Consider the following 18246-nt stretch of genomic DNA (forward strand, 5'->3'; position numbering starts at 1 on the left):
TCTGCAATAAAACAGCAAATTACAGGTCATTTTAAATGTATCAGCTTATAAAGAATTTATACACTGACTCTGTTTGAAACAACACTTCTTATAACACCAGTAGTGTCCTGCTTAGCGTGGTGAAACACAGTCAAAAGCTGTTAGCTGAGCCTTTTGGTTTATCTCTGTCATTTGCTTTTACTTACTGATATGTTTGCTAAAATGTTAACTAAAGTGTTGTACCATATCATTATATTAGGGAGTGGCACAATAAATCAGAGGTGTGTATATTAGTTAATAATAATGTGACTTCCTAACTGATTTAACACCAAAAGCATTAATGAAATTTCACTAAATGGGGACAGAATCAATGGGAAAGGCAAAAATAAAAACAGATCAAGTACCTCAGTCATTACATTGTCTGGAGAACAGTTCTTCAAAGAACGAGTAGGAATTAATGGTCTGCTATCTACGCTGAGTACCAAGATATGTAATGCCTTACATTCAGTTAGTAATCTCAAGAAAATAATTTTAGATTATGACCATCTAAATCATGGTTCACTGTGGGCTCCAGGGCAGAGTAAAAATATTGGAAGATAAGATTAACAAATTGGATTGCTGGCCAACAGGGAGAAAAGTTGTTGTATTTGTCTTACCTGAAAAAGAAGAAAGTGTGCATGCATTTTCTTTTTGTTGAAATTCCTGGCAGAGTTGCTGGCCCCTCTCAACTTCTTCCCACATAATTAAGAGTGCAATGATCCCTAAGAATGAGCCCTAACCTTGTAGCTCTTGACTATTTATAATGAAATGTTTTAAGTTTGGAGACAAGTACAACATTTTAGAAATGGCAAGACAACTTCAGTTTATAGTTTGGGATTCTTTAAAGATTCATTTAGCTTCAGGCCTTCTACATTCCGCCAGGCAGAAAAAAACAAATACAGACAAGCAGGTAATAAACTTTTTGTGGCTGCTTTAAAATTAAAGATGAAGCACCCAGCTAATTTGGAAGTTTCTCTTCCCCGTTTACACACCATGTGATACATCAAGCAATGAGCACCTTTCAGCATTCAATTCTGTAGCAGTTATGAGTTTTATGGGCTCAGGTTGCTAGCCCACAGCCCAACCATCCTTGGAGGGTGCACCACACACACTCGCACATACACATTCACCTTAGGCCAATTTAGAGTGTCCAATCCACATACTGCATGTCTTTGGAGTGTGGGTGGAAACCAAAGCAACCAGAGGAAACCCATGCAAACACAGGGAGGACATGCAGGCTCCGCACAGAAGACACCCTCAGCTGAGAATCGAACCAGAGAACTTCTTGCTGCGAGACGACAACACTAACTGCTACACCACTGCACCACCCTAATATGGAAGTACTTAGTAAAAAAAATTCATAGTATTCCTATCCACTATTTGCAATATACTTTAATAAACCATTTGTAAATATCTGTATTACTGAATGATGTGATATAATGCATTTTATTCCCTAAAATCTAAATTGTCGATACATGCTAAATGTTTAGTTGTTTATTGCACTTGTTTTATTCTTTTGTCCATACATATTTTATATTATTTGAGTTGCATGTCATACCCATTGTAGTTATATCCTAAACTCCCATTGTAAATATTGTTATATAGATAGTACTGTATTGCCTTAAGTACCTGGGGTATGATTGGAAAAGGTCAGTAGTAAAGTCACTCACCAGGTGAACAAACTGACATATATACATATGTACATGCATACTTACATACGTACATACATAAGTAAATAAATAAAATCTCTTCTATTATACCCAGCCTTTCCTCTTCCCCATCCTCCTTCCTCCCCCTTCTTCAGTTATTTTTTCTCCTATGCATATTACAGACACTCTTTTCCTAAGAAAAGTAGGGAGTTAGGATAACTTTTGAGGGACTTGTTTTGTTGCTGTGGTAGTTTGCCTGATAAGGAATCTATTTTTGTTTCTTTCCTTTATTTCCTTTTTTCTTTTCAAACATCAAAGACCAAGGGTACCCTATAACATGACAATCTCTTGACTCCTTTTAGTTTATAGAGATAACTCCAAGTCTCACCCACCATTCTCTTTGTTTTTCACTCTTATCTGCTTTTTAAATATTTAAGTAACAAACAAAGAACCACATTCACTGGGACAAGAACTGGCACCAAAACATATGGTGGTCACATTGCCCTAATTTTCTAAAACATATGGTAGTCACTTTGCCAAAATCTTCCTTTATTTCTAATTATATTCACAAATTTTAGTCCAATTAAGCTACATTTTTTGACTTACATATTTATGGAGCTAAGGGGAATTTGAACATCTGCTCACTCTGCCTCTTTTTCCTTTTTACTCTATAACTGTAGGGTTACTTGAAGTAATGATACTCATGCATATTGGTATGTCATGTGTGCTTGATGAAGGGTTACAACCTTCACCCTCCCCCCACACATTCACAAACATGAGCATGCACACATTGATATATACAATACACACACACACACACACACACACACACACACACACACACACACACATAAAACCATAGCTGTGTGTGTGTGTGTGCAAGAGTGAGCGCGCTTGTGTGTGTATACGTTTGTATTTGTGTGTGTGTATATATATGTGTGGGTATGCACACACATGTATATGTATTTGTGTGCATGCTGAGCAGCCAAGTGCTCCAGATTATGTGGAATACTCCGTATTTGACAATAAGTGAATCCACTGTTCCGCTATTCCACATTGAACAGCTTTGGCTCCACTACATGGCTTTTGATTGGTTTGTGTAGCGCAATTGCTGCCAGTCGGCATCACAGTATACAAACCAATCAAATAAGTACTTTGCTGTTCTGCACTGAACAGCGTTGGCTGTGCTACACAGTTTTTGATTGGTTCGCATTCTGCAATTACAGCCCATCACCATTGCAGTATATGAACCAATCAAACAACTGTTCCTGAGGGTGGGAACCAATGAGTGCTCCCAAGTAAGTGACCATTTGTGTAGGAACAGTGCAACTCAGTATGTTTTGGTAAAGTTGTTATCATTCTGTAATACCAACACCAGCTTTTTGAAATCACATGTAATGTCTGTTGGGGTTGGCTGGACAGATGACGGCACGACAGACAGAATGCAAGACAGTTAATGGAAGAAAACAGCATTTCTGTAACACATTCTGAAAACAAATTTGCAAAAGTGTATATACACATGTACACACACACACACACACACACACACACACACACACACACACACACACACACACACACACACACACACACACACACACACACACACACACACACACACACACACACACACACACACACACACTCACGCACGCACAAATACAGCTGCACAAAGAGCAAGTCAAACTTGTCAGTTACAGAGCATATAGTTATATAATAACTAAGCCCAAAGTATAAACATTTAACTTTATACTTTATTTTTTTCTTAAATACATCAATATGTGTTATTTTTAGATTGGTGTGCTGTAGATGAGTATTTCATAAAGATGTACCTAAGAAATGTTGGTTTGGGACGTCTGGATGTCTATGAACGTAGATGATTTTATCTTATCTGCAGTTTTTTAACGTGCTAGTTTAATTAATAGATTCTAAAGAGAAAGTGCCCATTGCAATGATTGTAATATGATGCCTGAATGTTGGTCTGGTGAGGCAGACAAAGCAATTCAAAGAAAACTGCAAACTTTTTTCAGAATGATAGAGAAATGCTGTTTTATTCCATTAACTGTCTTGCATATTTATTTGAATAGTGCACTTTGACTGCATGTCATATGCAGTTTTTACTTTGTAAGTGGTATTTTCTTCATAATTAAATTTTACTGGTTGTAAAGAAGAAAAAGTATTGAATTATGCAGCTGCACTACAATATTGTAGATTATTAACCATGTTTAGTTTAGCTTTGTTTAGTTTTGTTAACCAGTCTGTTCAAACTGAACAGGGCCCCTTTTCAGTACAGTATCAGAGAGAAAAGCTTCAGAATAAATAATCCATATAACACAATGTATAACTGTCTTGCACAATTGCAAAAATTAGCGGTCCGAGACTTACTTAACTTTGGAAGTTTTGGAATGGGAATGGTTTGGGTACAGATGTTAATTTTTGTTATGTAACAATAAGCAGCATAAAATGGGACGATTTTGTGTCAGTTTGCTATGTAGGATGAGTTTTGGCGTACGTCTTTTGGTAGCTGAAAGGATGTCATATAAGTATTTTAATTTTTGTAAAGCTATCAGCAGTGCCCTACTTTTAGTTGAATTTCAAACTCCTCCTAGCTCAGACACTACGGCTAAATGTCTTGAGTTTTTTTTTTTTATTATTTTTAATTGTAAACCCTACTGGAATATACTGTCATTGCATGTGGGCAATGTAAAACTATGGACCTCTCAGACACCCCCAACAACAAGCACGTATATATTTACGTGTGTGTGTGTGTGTGTGTGTGTGTGTGTGTGTGTGTGTGTGTGTGTGTGTATATATATATATATATATATATATATATGGACACACACACACACACACACACACACACAAAAAGGTAATACATGGATGTAGTTACTCACTGTAACATAGTCTCCAAAAACAAAACTGAACCCCCACTTTGATGAATCTTTTGCACATCGACTAAACAAACAGCAAAATAACTACTAGATCTAAAGAACCGCATTTTGCTTGCAGCACAAATAGGACATGTTGGAGAGACAGATATGTATCTTTGAGAATTCCCATTCTCTGGAATAGGCTGTCCATCTATATGAAACAATGTCCCTGTTCTGTCATTATCTTATTATTTTATTCCAGTGTGATTTGCCAGAAAACTGCACATTTTTATGAGGAACAGGCCAAAAATATGAGACAAAAATTTGGGCATTCTGCAAAATTCTGGGCAGTTAAGAGGTATGACAAGGGTGAATATTTGTGTGAGCGCCCATGCGTATATTTTGGTTGAAAGGCCATGGTGAAGGTATGCTTTTTGCGCAGTGCGAAAATAGGGTGTTCCACATTTTGACTGTTTGTCACATATTGCTATGGCCTGTGTTCCACATTGGCATCTTAGGAGGTTGAGATCTACGTGTGTATTTGTGTGCGTGTGTGTCTCTGTGCGCGCGCGCGTGTGTATGCATGCATGTATGTATACCTGTGTGTGTATGCATGTGTGTGTGTGTGTGTGTGTGTGTGTGTGTGTGTGTTTTAATACCCCTGTCCATTTCTCACTTTACTTAAAGTACAACTCGCTCCTACTCCTCTTCTTCATTCTTCAGTCTCCTCACTCTCCTTGCTTCCTCACTCTTGCTCCACTCTCTTATTCTCACTTATCCTCCCATTATTATTTTATGTTGCTCATAACTTTTTGCTCAGTATTTTTTCTTCTGCAATGCAAGTTAAATCTGATGCTGAATTCCAATCAAAGCTACCCCCCCCCCATATATCATATATTACATTGACTACTGAGACTTACTGCACGATTTTTTTGTCACAAGATGGTTGTAATGTTTCATTCTCTGCATTCTAAATGTATTATTACTGATTCTGAGAGCATGCCATGATATTATTCACAGCTACCCAGTGAGTCTCCCATCTGGATGAGGAGTAAGTGATGTTGGATTTATTGTCCTTTTCTATTCTTAAACAATTGTTATTTCTAATTTCATATATATAGAATGATAAAAACACAATAATATAAATTGTAAATAGTTTGTTTTGGCTTAGTAGAGGGATTTTACACTTGCTATTACCCCTGCATTCCTCAGGACCTACCACAGATATATACTTTTCTATTTCCTGGGTGACTGTCATTGAAATTATTTCAGCAAATTTTAAAGGCCTAAATGAAGAAAAGGAAGATTGACATGTCAGACGTCTTAAAAGATCATAAAACTGATGCTTGGTTTTCTCAAAGGAACTAAGGCACTGCTGCTGATTAAAATCTTTTAAAATGGAGGGAATGGCCCTTTAAATATTTTGCCAAAAGAAGCCAGAAAAGTTGTGTTAAAATCATTTCCTTGCTAGGTCTCATAGCTAGACAGGCAGCATAGATGACAGAGACACTGAAGGCAGATTCATTATTGTCTAATGCTTCATAATACGGATGGCTATTCCATTAGGGTCTTGTTAAGGACTTTATAATTTTTTTTCTCCTTAGGGAACAAAACATAACTTAGAGGTGTGTAAAGGAACTGATTCTGTAGCACTTACAGTGCTGTACTCAGCCCTGTTTTGGAAAGAACTGAGATCGGAATGGCCACATACTTTAGGAAAGTAGAAGCGTACATGGATTTATGTACAGCATGATGATATGTCAGGGAAACACTGTGTTGACACTTTAAATGTCATGTCTCTTTTAGTGAAGTTTTGAATTGTTGATTTATCATTGCATCAACTGTTTCTTTGTTACACATGTGATTTTAATATTATTAAGATGGGAAATACAGATAAAGGTGTAAAGATAAGTTCTGTTTTGTTTACTTTTCCCATTTCACTAAGTTTGTTCAACTTTTAAAGTAGTATATTTAGAGATTGAAGGAGCAGGGATTTGCTATGATACAATCTTATGTGTTTGTGATGTACTGGTGTTTAATCATTTGAGGTATGATAGTCTGAGCTCTGATTTTTTGAGACTTGACATTTCAATACATATCTGAGTTTATGAGAATATTTAGCCTGGATGACTCGTGGAGATCCTTTTATAATAAACTTAATTAATATACTTTTCAAACCACATGGTGCACAATACATTCTTGACTGGATTTCTTCTAGTTCTCTGAATTTTTCATCTCTTCAATACTGACCTTGAAGACTGCCTGACTACCTTCCTGTACCTCTTGAAATCTCATTAGGCTCTATTGATAGGGATTCTTCTAAGACTTCTTTTTTTTCCAATAAAACAGTATGAATACTCAGGATTATTTAAATCTTCAGACTTGTGATGCATTGATGATGCTGACAACACTAAACAGACACTAAATAGTTGGCTGTACTGACTGGAAAATATTTAAGATTACCAGCAGTCCAACAATTTAGAAACTAGAACTGTATTAGAAGAAATGCAAGAAATGTAAGAACCGTTTCCTTCACTCATTAACAGGATTGAACTGAACCTGAAAGGACAATATGATGTGCCTAAAATGTAATCAATGGAATTCAACATTATTAAATATAAAACATTATATAGGGGATGGAAAAACGTTCAGCAAGGTGTTTTTTAAGTTACTGAACTATGAGTATTGAAACTGCAATGTCTTCTTTTTTAAAATAATTTGTTGAGATAAGCAACTCATCTATCCCAGAGGTGGGAAAGGTATGCTTTGTAGAGTTCTGTGTGTGTGTGTGTGTGTGTGTGTGTGTGTGTGTGTGTGTGTGTGTGTGTGTATGTGTGTGTGTGTGTGTGTGTGTGTGTGTGTGTGTTTCTGTGTGTGTCTGTGTGCACCAAAATGTCAAAAATAGAAAGATTTTCTGTTTCTTGTCATTGATGTTTGAGTGTATCAGTGCTGGCTAGGTCACACTTTGTGTACTTGTTTGTATTTTGTGGGGCTTGGACAAGAGGGAAGATGTAAATTGTGTGTTTGTTTTCTACATTTTCCCTTTTTGTCTTAGTTCATATGATTTCACAGTTAGTATATATAGAGATCAGGGGGTAGAAGGATTGCCCCTATACAAAAATGGTTTTGTGTTTTCTATAACCTTGGGAATGTCACCATTCTGAGTTTATGACCTCCCAATATTTATTCATTTTAATTTAGAATAATTGTGTGTTCAGGAAATTACAAGCAGTTATCAATAATGAATCCCCCAGTGCTATTAGGAGAAATCTGCTAAATATTGCAAAAGCTATATACTGCTCTAAATTAATTAGTCATGAAGCATAAATGGGAAAGTGTGTCTTATCTTCTGAAGTACCTATTTTATCTAAAGATAACACTGACATGTTGCATGAATGGATCTACTTTGAAACATCGAGTTCCAGTTAACCAAACATCATATTCCCGAAATGAAAATCATGAAAATGGAAATACCGAATGGCGAAGTTTTCCCAGGGTAAGTAAACACTTGCTCAGACTTACAAGAAACATGAACCGAGGTAAGTAAAACCCACCTAGGTGGGGGGGTCATGCCCTCACACCCCCAATGTGGGGGCCTGTGCCTGCCACACACCCCCTAACTATATATACCAACTCCAGGATCGCCCTATAATGGAGAATAGGGCATATTGGACAAGTGGTCGCTTACCCTGTGAAAACTTCACTGTTCGGTAATTTTGTTTTTGCGATTTTCATCTCAGAATTATGACATTCAGTTAACTGGGTCTCGATGTTTCAAAGCAGACCCTTATGAATATCTCAGTATATTAAAAACAAATAAGCAATTAAGTCCAGGCAATGTGGCAAGGCATGGGCCACAGTGGCGATATTTAAAAAGCAATTTACATACTTACCCCCCCTTTTGAATCTTTTCTTCCATAAAATTTCATATGCACAATATTAGCATTCATATAATTTTCAGAGGTTTCTTTAATAGTAACACATAAGTTAGGAAAACATATCTTCCTCCTAAAATTCCATCCTATATTTGGAAAAGGTATTAAAAACTGTCAAGGGTCTAACAAACTGGTTTCATTTAGAGATGTAATCTCTCTGTTCAAGTCTGTTGTTCTATGTATATCCTGATCAAGACAAAATGTCTACCAGGCCCATGGGCATTAGAGTAACTTGATATAGAAAAAGCTTTTGATCATGGTACTTGATGTTCTTACTCATTGTTTTTGAGATCATGGGATCTCTGCTTGGTTTATTAATTGCATTAAAGAATCATATTGTACTCCATCCAAGATTAGACCCAATGGGGTGTTTTCTTCAAACTTTCCACTTGGTCCAGGAACAGAACGAGGATGCCTGTTATCTCCCTTCTCTTTTTAATCTCATTTTACAATCCCTGATAAGAGGAATCAAGAATAGTAATCACATTTCTTCTGTTGTGGTAAATACCCTGTTAAACTGCTGATTTATTTGGATTAGAGTTTTCTTTTAAGTTTCTGATTGACTGTCTTACCTTTGTTCTAGAAACCACTGACATTTGTTGTATTTTCTGTCTACAAACATGACTGGACACAGATCCTTTCCACTGGTATCTAACTTTTAAATATGAGTCATGTTAGGGTGCTGAATAACCTTATGAAAAATGAAACATTTTATGACTTAGATGACTTAGACCAGTCATTGTTTATCTCTCACAAGAGAATAATATATTAGATATTAATATTTGCCATGCTTATTTTAGCTACCTCATACACTTCCTATTCTTAATAGAGGCAGATTTTCTTACATCGCTAAATTAGATACTGTATTTTGAAATGTAGCTATCCCTTTATAGTTTATAGTAATTTAGGTTACCCAGACTTTGATGGTAATGTTTGTATACCTCCCTTTAAGGCATTGTACTAGAACTGTGTCAGTACTTGCATTTTAATCTTTATTAAATATGACAAGAAACAATCCTATATTCTTATATGATTTTTAAATTGAGCAGGCTACATACATTTTCTGCATCGATGCAGAGGCAATTTTTCATATTATATCTCACCATCACTCAATAATATTTAAATATTCTCCAGCTACATTTCAAATAAAGTCTTGGTCATTCTAAACAGCCCTCTTGGATTCAACATTAAAGCATATATGAAACAATCAGTTGTTGGCAATCAAAATTTCAGACCTGGTTTGCCTCTTGATATTTCTTCTGTTACTGCCAAACTGCAAAGTTTTAATGTTGATAATTTCTTGGGGGTGGCCAGGCCCAAGATTCAGTTAACTTCATGAGGTGGGACCTATTCTGTCTCTACCATCTGCAACACTATATTCCTTCTGGTGTTACTAAAGGTAAATAGTCTCAAGTTGAAATTTGTTCTGGTATGAAATCAGGTGGTCTCTATGAAGCAATTTACTCTAGAACTGGCATTTAGTGCAGAGGACCAAAACTCTGAGCTGTTAATGAACTGCTTTATGTGCCCAGAATATAGGGTTTGGTACTTTCTACCTTCATTTGTCTGCTTTGTAATTCTGAACAACTCACATAACCAGACAGTGCTCCTGGGTAAGCCCTGAAAAGGGACAGTTGTGTCCAGTAGGTGTACCTGGTCTATAAGGAGGTAAAATAAAATAAATACACAATTGCAATAACATTCTGTCTATGAGGCAATCATCCTTTGGAACTACTCCTGCCCTTTGTTTGTTCTACATGAGTGCTAAAATATGGTACAGCAGGTTCTGTTGTTTTGGTTGTTTTGGTCGACAGGGAGCTTGGTCAACATCTGTTTAATCATCCACATTTGGTCAACTATACAGATAGCTGACTGGTGTGCGAGATCACCAGTCTCCAGGTAGGGGAATAGTCCCTTTCCCCTGGGATTGTGCAATATTGGAGCTATTTTATATAATTAGCAGCATACCACTCAACCTCTTAGTACAGAAAATATGGACAAAACTAGATTCATCTCCCAGGCCCATGCTTACACTTATCAAGAGTACCAGAACTCGTCAGAGATTTGGGATGCACCGCATGGCTAGGCTTTAAAAGGCCCTTGTGGCCTAGTAAACACCTATGAATCTATGAACCTGCAAACCTATAATGGGGGGACAAAGGCCCAAAAATAGAGACAGATTTGAATTATTACTTTTATAAACTTAGAAAGTTTCTAGAATAAAAGGATATGTCTTAGCATTAATTTTTTTCTGAAGGATATGAAGTTTAAAGCATACATGTATGTCATTATTTGGTGACTTCAGTCCTCAAGTCATCTCAGTGATTTGCCAGAAAATCACAAATGTTATGAGGAACAGACCCAAATAATGACACAAAAAAATCTGGACATTCTGTGAAAAACTGGACAATTGAAAGGTATGATTAGCAGGGGGTATGGGGGAATGTTGGGCTTTTTTTAAGACATATTTGAATGTGCTGAGAGGCACCTCTTTGCAAGTGTATTAGGAAGTTGTTTCCATTTTTGATATAGAGTGATTTACCATCAGGATGTTGACATTTGTGTTAGTTGACCAACTGACAGAAAAATGGTACAGCACTTACTTTATCCACTGATTCATCAGTAAAACATTTCTTAATGATAATAGTTATTGTTATATATTATGGACTTTGTGTACTACAGGGAATGAGAGAGAAAATTATAGTTTTTTCTTTAACATACCTACACCACATATGCTTCTAGTAATGTTTAATTGACTGTATGTGCATCTGAACAGTATTGTGCAGAAACATCTAAAAGGCAGCTAAGTTTCAGAAGAAAAAAACAATAAAAATGAGTGATGCATGCAAAAGTAGACGTAGCAGTAGGGAAAAATTAGATGCTACTGAAAACATACAGTGGAAACATTATCTAGGCTCAAACTTGGGTAATGATCTAAATGAATGCACTTCATTAAAACAATTAGTACGGTAAAATAGTGATGTTCAGCAAAGAATTAAAGGTACATATTTACTGTAATATGCTTTTATGAACTGTAAGTTTTGTTATAAGAAGTTATAATTATATATTGTAATACATATTTTGTTTGCTATACAATATTTATATTTAGCTTCTTATGATCACTGAGACATTGGGCAGCACAGTGGGTAGTGTTGTCGCCTAACAGTAAGAGGTTCCTTGTTTGGATTCTTGGTCAGGGTACCAAAAGTAATGCACCCAGTAGCTATCAAGGTAAACTCCTTTTTGGGTGAAGCGTTACCACTATGACTGTGGTGTCTGTAAGGCTATAAGTATATATAGACCTCTTCAAGCATGTGAATTATCCTTGTTCTGATGAAGTCATTGTCTATGATGAAAGCACTTAACAACTAATGGATTTTGCTGGTGTTTGATTCAAATAAAGTGGAGTTTTCCTTCATGGCTACTGGGTGCATTACTTTTGGTTACTAGTATTTTTCGTGCATCCTGGAACTTTTTATCATTCTTGGCTAGGGTGCATTCTGTGTAGAGTCTGCAGGTCTTCCTTGTATTGACATGGGTTTCCTCTGAGTGCTGTAGTTTCCTCTCACATTCCAAAGTCATGTAGTAGGTGGATTGGACACTCTTAATTGGTCATAGGTGTGAGAGTATGGTGTGGAAGAACTACCACGGCAGAGCTAGCTATCTGGTGGTGTAAAAATTGTCTCTAGATGATTGTCACTGGTGAAGTGACACATTGATCCCATGTGCAAAGATAGGAAAAAGTGGGTTGTGCATAGATGGATCACTGAGACATTCATGGACATGATTCATAAACAATCTGTATGGTATGTAAGTTCCAGCTTTATGGTTCATCATGACATATACAAGGTACTGGTGCTTCACTGAAAATTCCTGCATGGGTAAGGGCTGTGAAGAATGTAGTGCTTTTGAGTAGAATGCTAATGTATGCAAATGGGCAAAAAACTCAGTTGTTACAATTCAGAAACATCACACATGTACACCGTTCAGGAAAATAAGTAAATACAAATTTGCACAACACATATAAAACTATCAATGTGTGCAGTAGAAACTATAGCATTCACAGCGGGATGGGTTTGCCTAAACCAAGTAGTGCAGAATCTAAAGACACCAAGACTAGCTTTGTGGCAACTTCTACAAAGATGTCCATGATTTCATAAATGAACCAGAACATTGGACATGTATATTACTTTAACCATGTTGGTCATACAAAATTTCTGGTATCCAAAAAGGATAGACTGTGAATCTCACAGAAATTCAGATCATGGATAAAAGACAAGTTCATTGATGTGTTGATACAGCATGTAGAGGATCTCAGAATGTTAAGAGTCTAAATGAGATCATCACCACTATGGGTGACTTCACTGACTTTCTACTCCCTTCAGCCTTGAGTGCTGTTGATTGAACACTTTATAATTAAGGCATCAGCAGGTCCTTGCAGAGGTTTGTACTTTGACAGGAAATACAATGATTCTTTGACTTGCCAGATGCTCTGTAGTACAAATGGATGTGTAATAATGCTTTTCATTTGGTATGGTAGCAGTATGCATGAGTCATATTGCATTTCTGTCACCTTCACCACACTCTCAGCATGACTAGCTAATTGGCAACTGTAGGAATCAGAATGCCTAGTAATACAGAAAAGAGTGTATGAGTACCTGATGTGTAGTAACTTCCTCCCCAAAAATGTCGTGCCTTCTTTGTGATGCAGAATACAACCATGAACCATAGCTGATGACACCAGTGTGGCATCCGCATAACAACACATGTGCCTTGACACCTAGGAAGGGGAACAGAAATGTGCTACTGACAAGTTTAGCAAGGTTGTTGCTTTGTGTGCCATGCTGCACAATATGGTTGCCAGAAGGCAGGATGTATAGGTAATGCTCAGGCAACTGGTCTAACTCCAGCCACTACCACCTTAAAACATTTAGTCGAAGATGAGGGTGAATTCATTGAACAGGAAGATGGTGGAGGTGGACGTCTTTCCCCATGGACATTAAGCCCAATGCAGGTTAGTAATGGAAAAGCAATAATGTCTGGTACAGACATATGTGCCACAACAGTGCACAAGCGACAGAACTACGCAGATCACAGTGATGCATACAATATAGCAGTTGTCCTGTTGAAAGCAGTACAGACTAAATGGTAGAGTGCATTATCTGCTAGCACAGTGCATCCGACATTATCACACAAAACATGTACAAAGGTGCCAGGTTGATTAGCCATTACTATTTGCATAGGTGACGGGAATTGCAGTGTAACAGCTGCAGACAGTATAGCTCACACTTCTATTGTACCTTGTTAAAAATTACTCAATGAATATCATTCCAACATAAATGCTGGCTGATTTCCATCACATGTTTTGCTATGCTGTCTTGTTTATTAATGATGTTTTATCAGAACTGAATGTTTCTGAATCACTTTATTGCCTTAGCTAAGATGTTGTGGAACAGCCAATGTCTCTGTTAGTCCTCACTGTATATAAATGAGCTATAACTTAGACAGCTATGTTAACATCAGTATGAAAATCTACATGTATGAATTTCACACCTATTTGTATAATTCACACAAGATTCAGAAAATGGGACAGTACAAGAACAATTATGTATGGGTCTATAGTTAATCATTGAAGACAATATTCATTGAATGGGTTTTAAGTGAATGCTAACCATTGAACGTACTTTTTGTCATATTGGCTGATCGTCATAAATCCATTCATCGAATACTCATAGTTGGCCATCTTCAGTACAGGATAGCAAACCTGCCATTTCCCCACCATAGTGCGATCTCGGAGTTGGTATATATAACTAGGGGGATGTGGGAATGCAGCCCCCCCACATAGTGAATGTCCAGTGTTACTGTAATCTTCCTGTTGTGCTACTTCCTTCGTAGATGGTCTACTATGAGTATTCGATGAATGGATTTATGATGAGCCTATATGATAAAAAACACATTCAATAATTAGTGTTAGCTTAAAAGATGCTCGATGGATATTGTCTTCAACAATTAACCATAGACCCTATATTATTGTTAATGCTGCTCTTATAAAGGATTATTAGGTCTCCATCATAATCAATCTGTTATGTGTTTAAGGTATGGATTTCAAGAAATTCACCTTAAGAATGAAGCAAAGAGAAGCTTGAGAAGTGAATTCTGACATCCATGTTAAGAACACATATACATTGAATTATGAATAGTAAGACCAAATCATAATTCTGTGTGGTACAATCAACTTTATTTGCCCTATATGCACTGTAAGGAATCACAAAGTGTTCTACAGCTTTGACAGCCATTAAACACTTAGTGGGCAGAGGCAAAGTGTCCCTGTAATAGGCAAATAACTTCAAAAGCAGTGCGACCCTTCACTTTGCCACATGTGTGTGTATTTGTGTGTGTGTAGTCATGTAAGACAGTGAAGTGTTCAACAGCTTTTAAACATGTAAAAATGCTTTTGGTATTGTTCTGTAGTAGCTGTTGTTATGCTCTGTTAAGAGCACAGAGCTTAAAATTGCTAAAATGAACTTAATACAATTCTGTTAAGCACCTTTCCTACATCAGAAAGATGCTTAATTAGCTATGTTGCTTTATTTCCCAGATGACTAGGCTTACACTATGTAAGATCAGGTTTCATTTAAATGTATTTTGTTAGACAAAACTAGAGCATTCTTTGTGCATAAGTCTAGAAATGCAGCCATATTAAAGCAATCCTTCATAGTTTGCATACAATTTCTCTGAATGCACTTTCAGTCAGTGAAAATAACCTTCAGTCAGTGAAAATAACCTTCAGTCAAGAATATTGATAAGAACAGAATGTGCAATACATTGAGTACAAAGTTTGTATGGCACAAAACTTGGAAACCAAGGTTAAGGAGGCATGTGGAAATTTACAAGGTTTTGGTATTATTAGGAGATACTTCAGACACAGTTAGTTTGTTTGGACTAATATGCAGAAAGTCATTGTAGTACAGTCCTCATAAGTCTGATGTAGACATTTGAGAGTGAGTGCAGAAGTCAAATCAAATATCCAGCATTCAAGAATATTTATGATATTATTTGAGAAGATTTAACTGTGAGTGCAGAAGCTACGGCCATAATTATCAGAATATGAGTGCAGAAACTATGGACATTATCAGTACTGTTACATTCTGAGTACAGAATTTACAGACAGTATAGTGAGTGCAGTAGTTACAGACTTTAAGATTTGATTTCAATACATCTGCCTCCACTGTACATAATAAAACATTCTTAACTGAGCTACAGTGTATGCAAACTTTATTCTGAAAGGTACAAGAAGATCTAACCCATAAAGGAAAGATTGGCACCTGTACAACACAGTTCTGGGTAATTATCAAATAAAGACATTAATTCCAGTACAATTTCTTCCAGTTCATTCCAGTATTCTACAGTCATATCAATTACTTCCATAGCTGTCAGTTACAGACTACCTATGTGGGTAACATCTCTTGGACATAAACGTTCCTGTATTGTAAAATGATAAAATTTTATTGGATGTACAGGTGTATCCAGACTGTCATAACCAGTATGAATGATGTAGCATTCATTGTCTGTGTCATCCTTTACTGTGCACTTCATGATTGTCATGATTGGTTATCTGGTTCTTGATGCTTGTACTGACAGACCACCACTCATGATATATTTATATCAAACTGGTTATGCTATATCAGGTAATTGTTTTTTAGGGGGTTTTAGGTGTGCACCATCTCATATTCTTGTCCATCTTGTATTCTGTGGTATTTTAAGGCCACAGATCTATTGTCACCTTTTCTGTATAGCTATAGAAGATACATGTCAGCCAGATGTGTATCTTCATAGCACTATTTTTTTATGTAAACCTTACCATGTCATTTATGCTGGACCTTGTTCTCATAGTTACCTGGCTTCACTACATGGCTCAGTTTTTTTGTGGTTTGTGTCCTGTAAACCTCTGCCTACCTAATATATTCCAAAGGGTGTCTCGGCAAACCATTCATCTGAATCATTACGACACAGTGCTTGAACTGCAGACTAGCACATCTCTGAATCCCATGCGGTACCGCAACATGATATATTAAATGATTCAAGGACTAGTTGCTTTGTTAGCGACACAGTTATCTGGCAAATATAAACTGTTACTATGTCTGAGTTTGTGTTATATACTTGATACAATATATAAGGAAACAATAGTCAATATGTCATTAGAGAATATAATCTTCCTAGCTGTGTACTTTAGTCAGTATTTATTTTAGATAATTACAAAACATACTGTTTTAACAACACAATTGTTTAACTTCAAGACTTCTAAATTTTTGGGGGGTTGCTGCTCAAATCAGCAATATACTCATGTTCATAAAACACAAAATCAAATTTTCTTTTTGTAGGGAGCAAGCATCTCACAAACACACACAAACACATACACACATGTATGCATGTGCACACACACATGTACATACACTTATTTATAAGCATACAATAACATACACACTTCAGAATTAAACAGTCTTACAGTGATTCAGTCTACCTTACATATCATTTTCATGTATGAAGCATGTATGAAGTTATTCTTAGTGCATGTATTTACCTGTACAGTTAATAGTAATCCTTGTGTGATTGCTGTGTTGTTCATACAACTGGTTCCGAACACTACAGGTGAATTGTCCTGAAACTGACTCCTTTAAGGTGACAGTTGCATAATCATTACTGAAATCAGCTATATCATTTTCTAGTGGGCATTCATCAAGACTCCAGCTGAAGGAAATATTTGTTCCAGCGTTAACTCTGCAAGATAATTCAACTGCTCCATCTGATGAACAATTCTGGGCTATCCATGGTTCTGAAATTGGATCTGGAGAAAAAAAAACAGACAAAATAAATATGGATGTTTGCTAAAGGAGTCCCATCTACAATATTCAGATATTCATCTGAAATAAAAGAAAAGAGAAAAGAATAACGGACAGACACAAGCTCAGTAGGTAGACCCTTCTTCTTGTTTCTGGTAAGATAAGAAGGCTGTGAGTTCTTTTCCCACAGCAGATGCTTGGATTCATGTTAAGTTGTGGTGCAGCACTGGGGCAGGGTATTGTACTCCAGAGCTGTCATCTGTGTAAGTTGTTGATAATACATACAGATGTAAAAGATCTCAAAACACCCACCTACTGCAAATATTATCAGAATTTTACTGTAGTCATGTCCAAATTATGTGTAGCAGTAAGAATACCATCTTGAGTCTCCCCTGAAAATAAACTATGCCTAAGCAACAGAAATGCAGAACAATCATAAATAAATATGTAGCTAAATTAAGTATATAAAGCAACAGATCAATAAAAATGAGCAAGAAATTAACTATATACCTATCACTAGGTTCGCATTTTACCATACCTTATTTAACAACACTTAGTGCCATTTTACTTAATCTGTTATCAATGCAAACTGTATGTACAAAGTTCCGTGTCATTTATTTAGGATTGATTATGCACATACTTAAACATATTGAGATGAATCAGCACTGGTAACACTACTGCTTATCACATCTTCTGATGTAACAGGAGAAGAATCGGTGTTTGTAGCATTCACTTAAGTGTGTGAAGCAGCTTCGCACAAAAAATATAAGCCAAGATTCTAAGGTCACTTGAGTATAAGGAGTTCATTTCAATGTTGAGGTTTTCCTGTTAAATTAATCAAAGATTTCCTGGGATCCCTTCTACAAAATTACAGGACAGTTATACAAAAGATGCAGCTCTTCAAAATCAACAAATGATATGGCAACATACT

At 36.5% G+C, this 18246-nt stretch overlaps 1 protein-coding gene across 1 annotated transcript in view; it reads right to left on the reverse strand.

Moving 5' to 3' along the window:
- LOC122801924 (T-cell surface antigen CD2-like) overlaps positions 1-18246 on the reverse strand; it is a 380436-nt gene that overhangs the window by 173940 nt on the left and 188250 nt on the right. Inside the window, exon 3 of the mRNA XM_044071652.1 lies at positions 17057-17320. Within this exon, the coding sequence (XP_043927587.1) occupies positions 17057-17320 (264 nt within the window). The remainder of the gene's footprint in view (positions 1-17056; positions 17321-18246) is intronic.

The sequence above is a fragment of the Protopterus annectens genome, chromosome 5.part0, assembly GCF_019279795.1.
Source record: "Protopterus annectens isolate FY-2018-M chromosome 5.part0, PAN1.0, whole genome shotgun sequence".
NCBI lineage: Eukaryota > Metazoa > Chordata > Ceratodontiformes > Protopteridae > Protopterus > Protopterus annectens.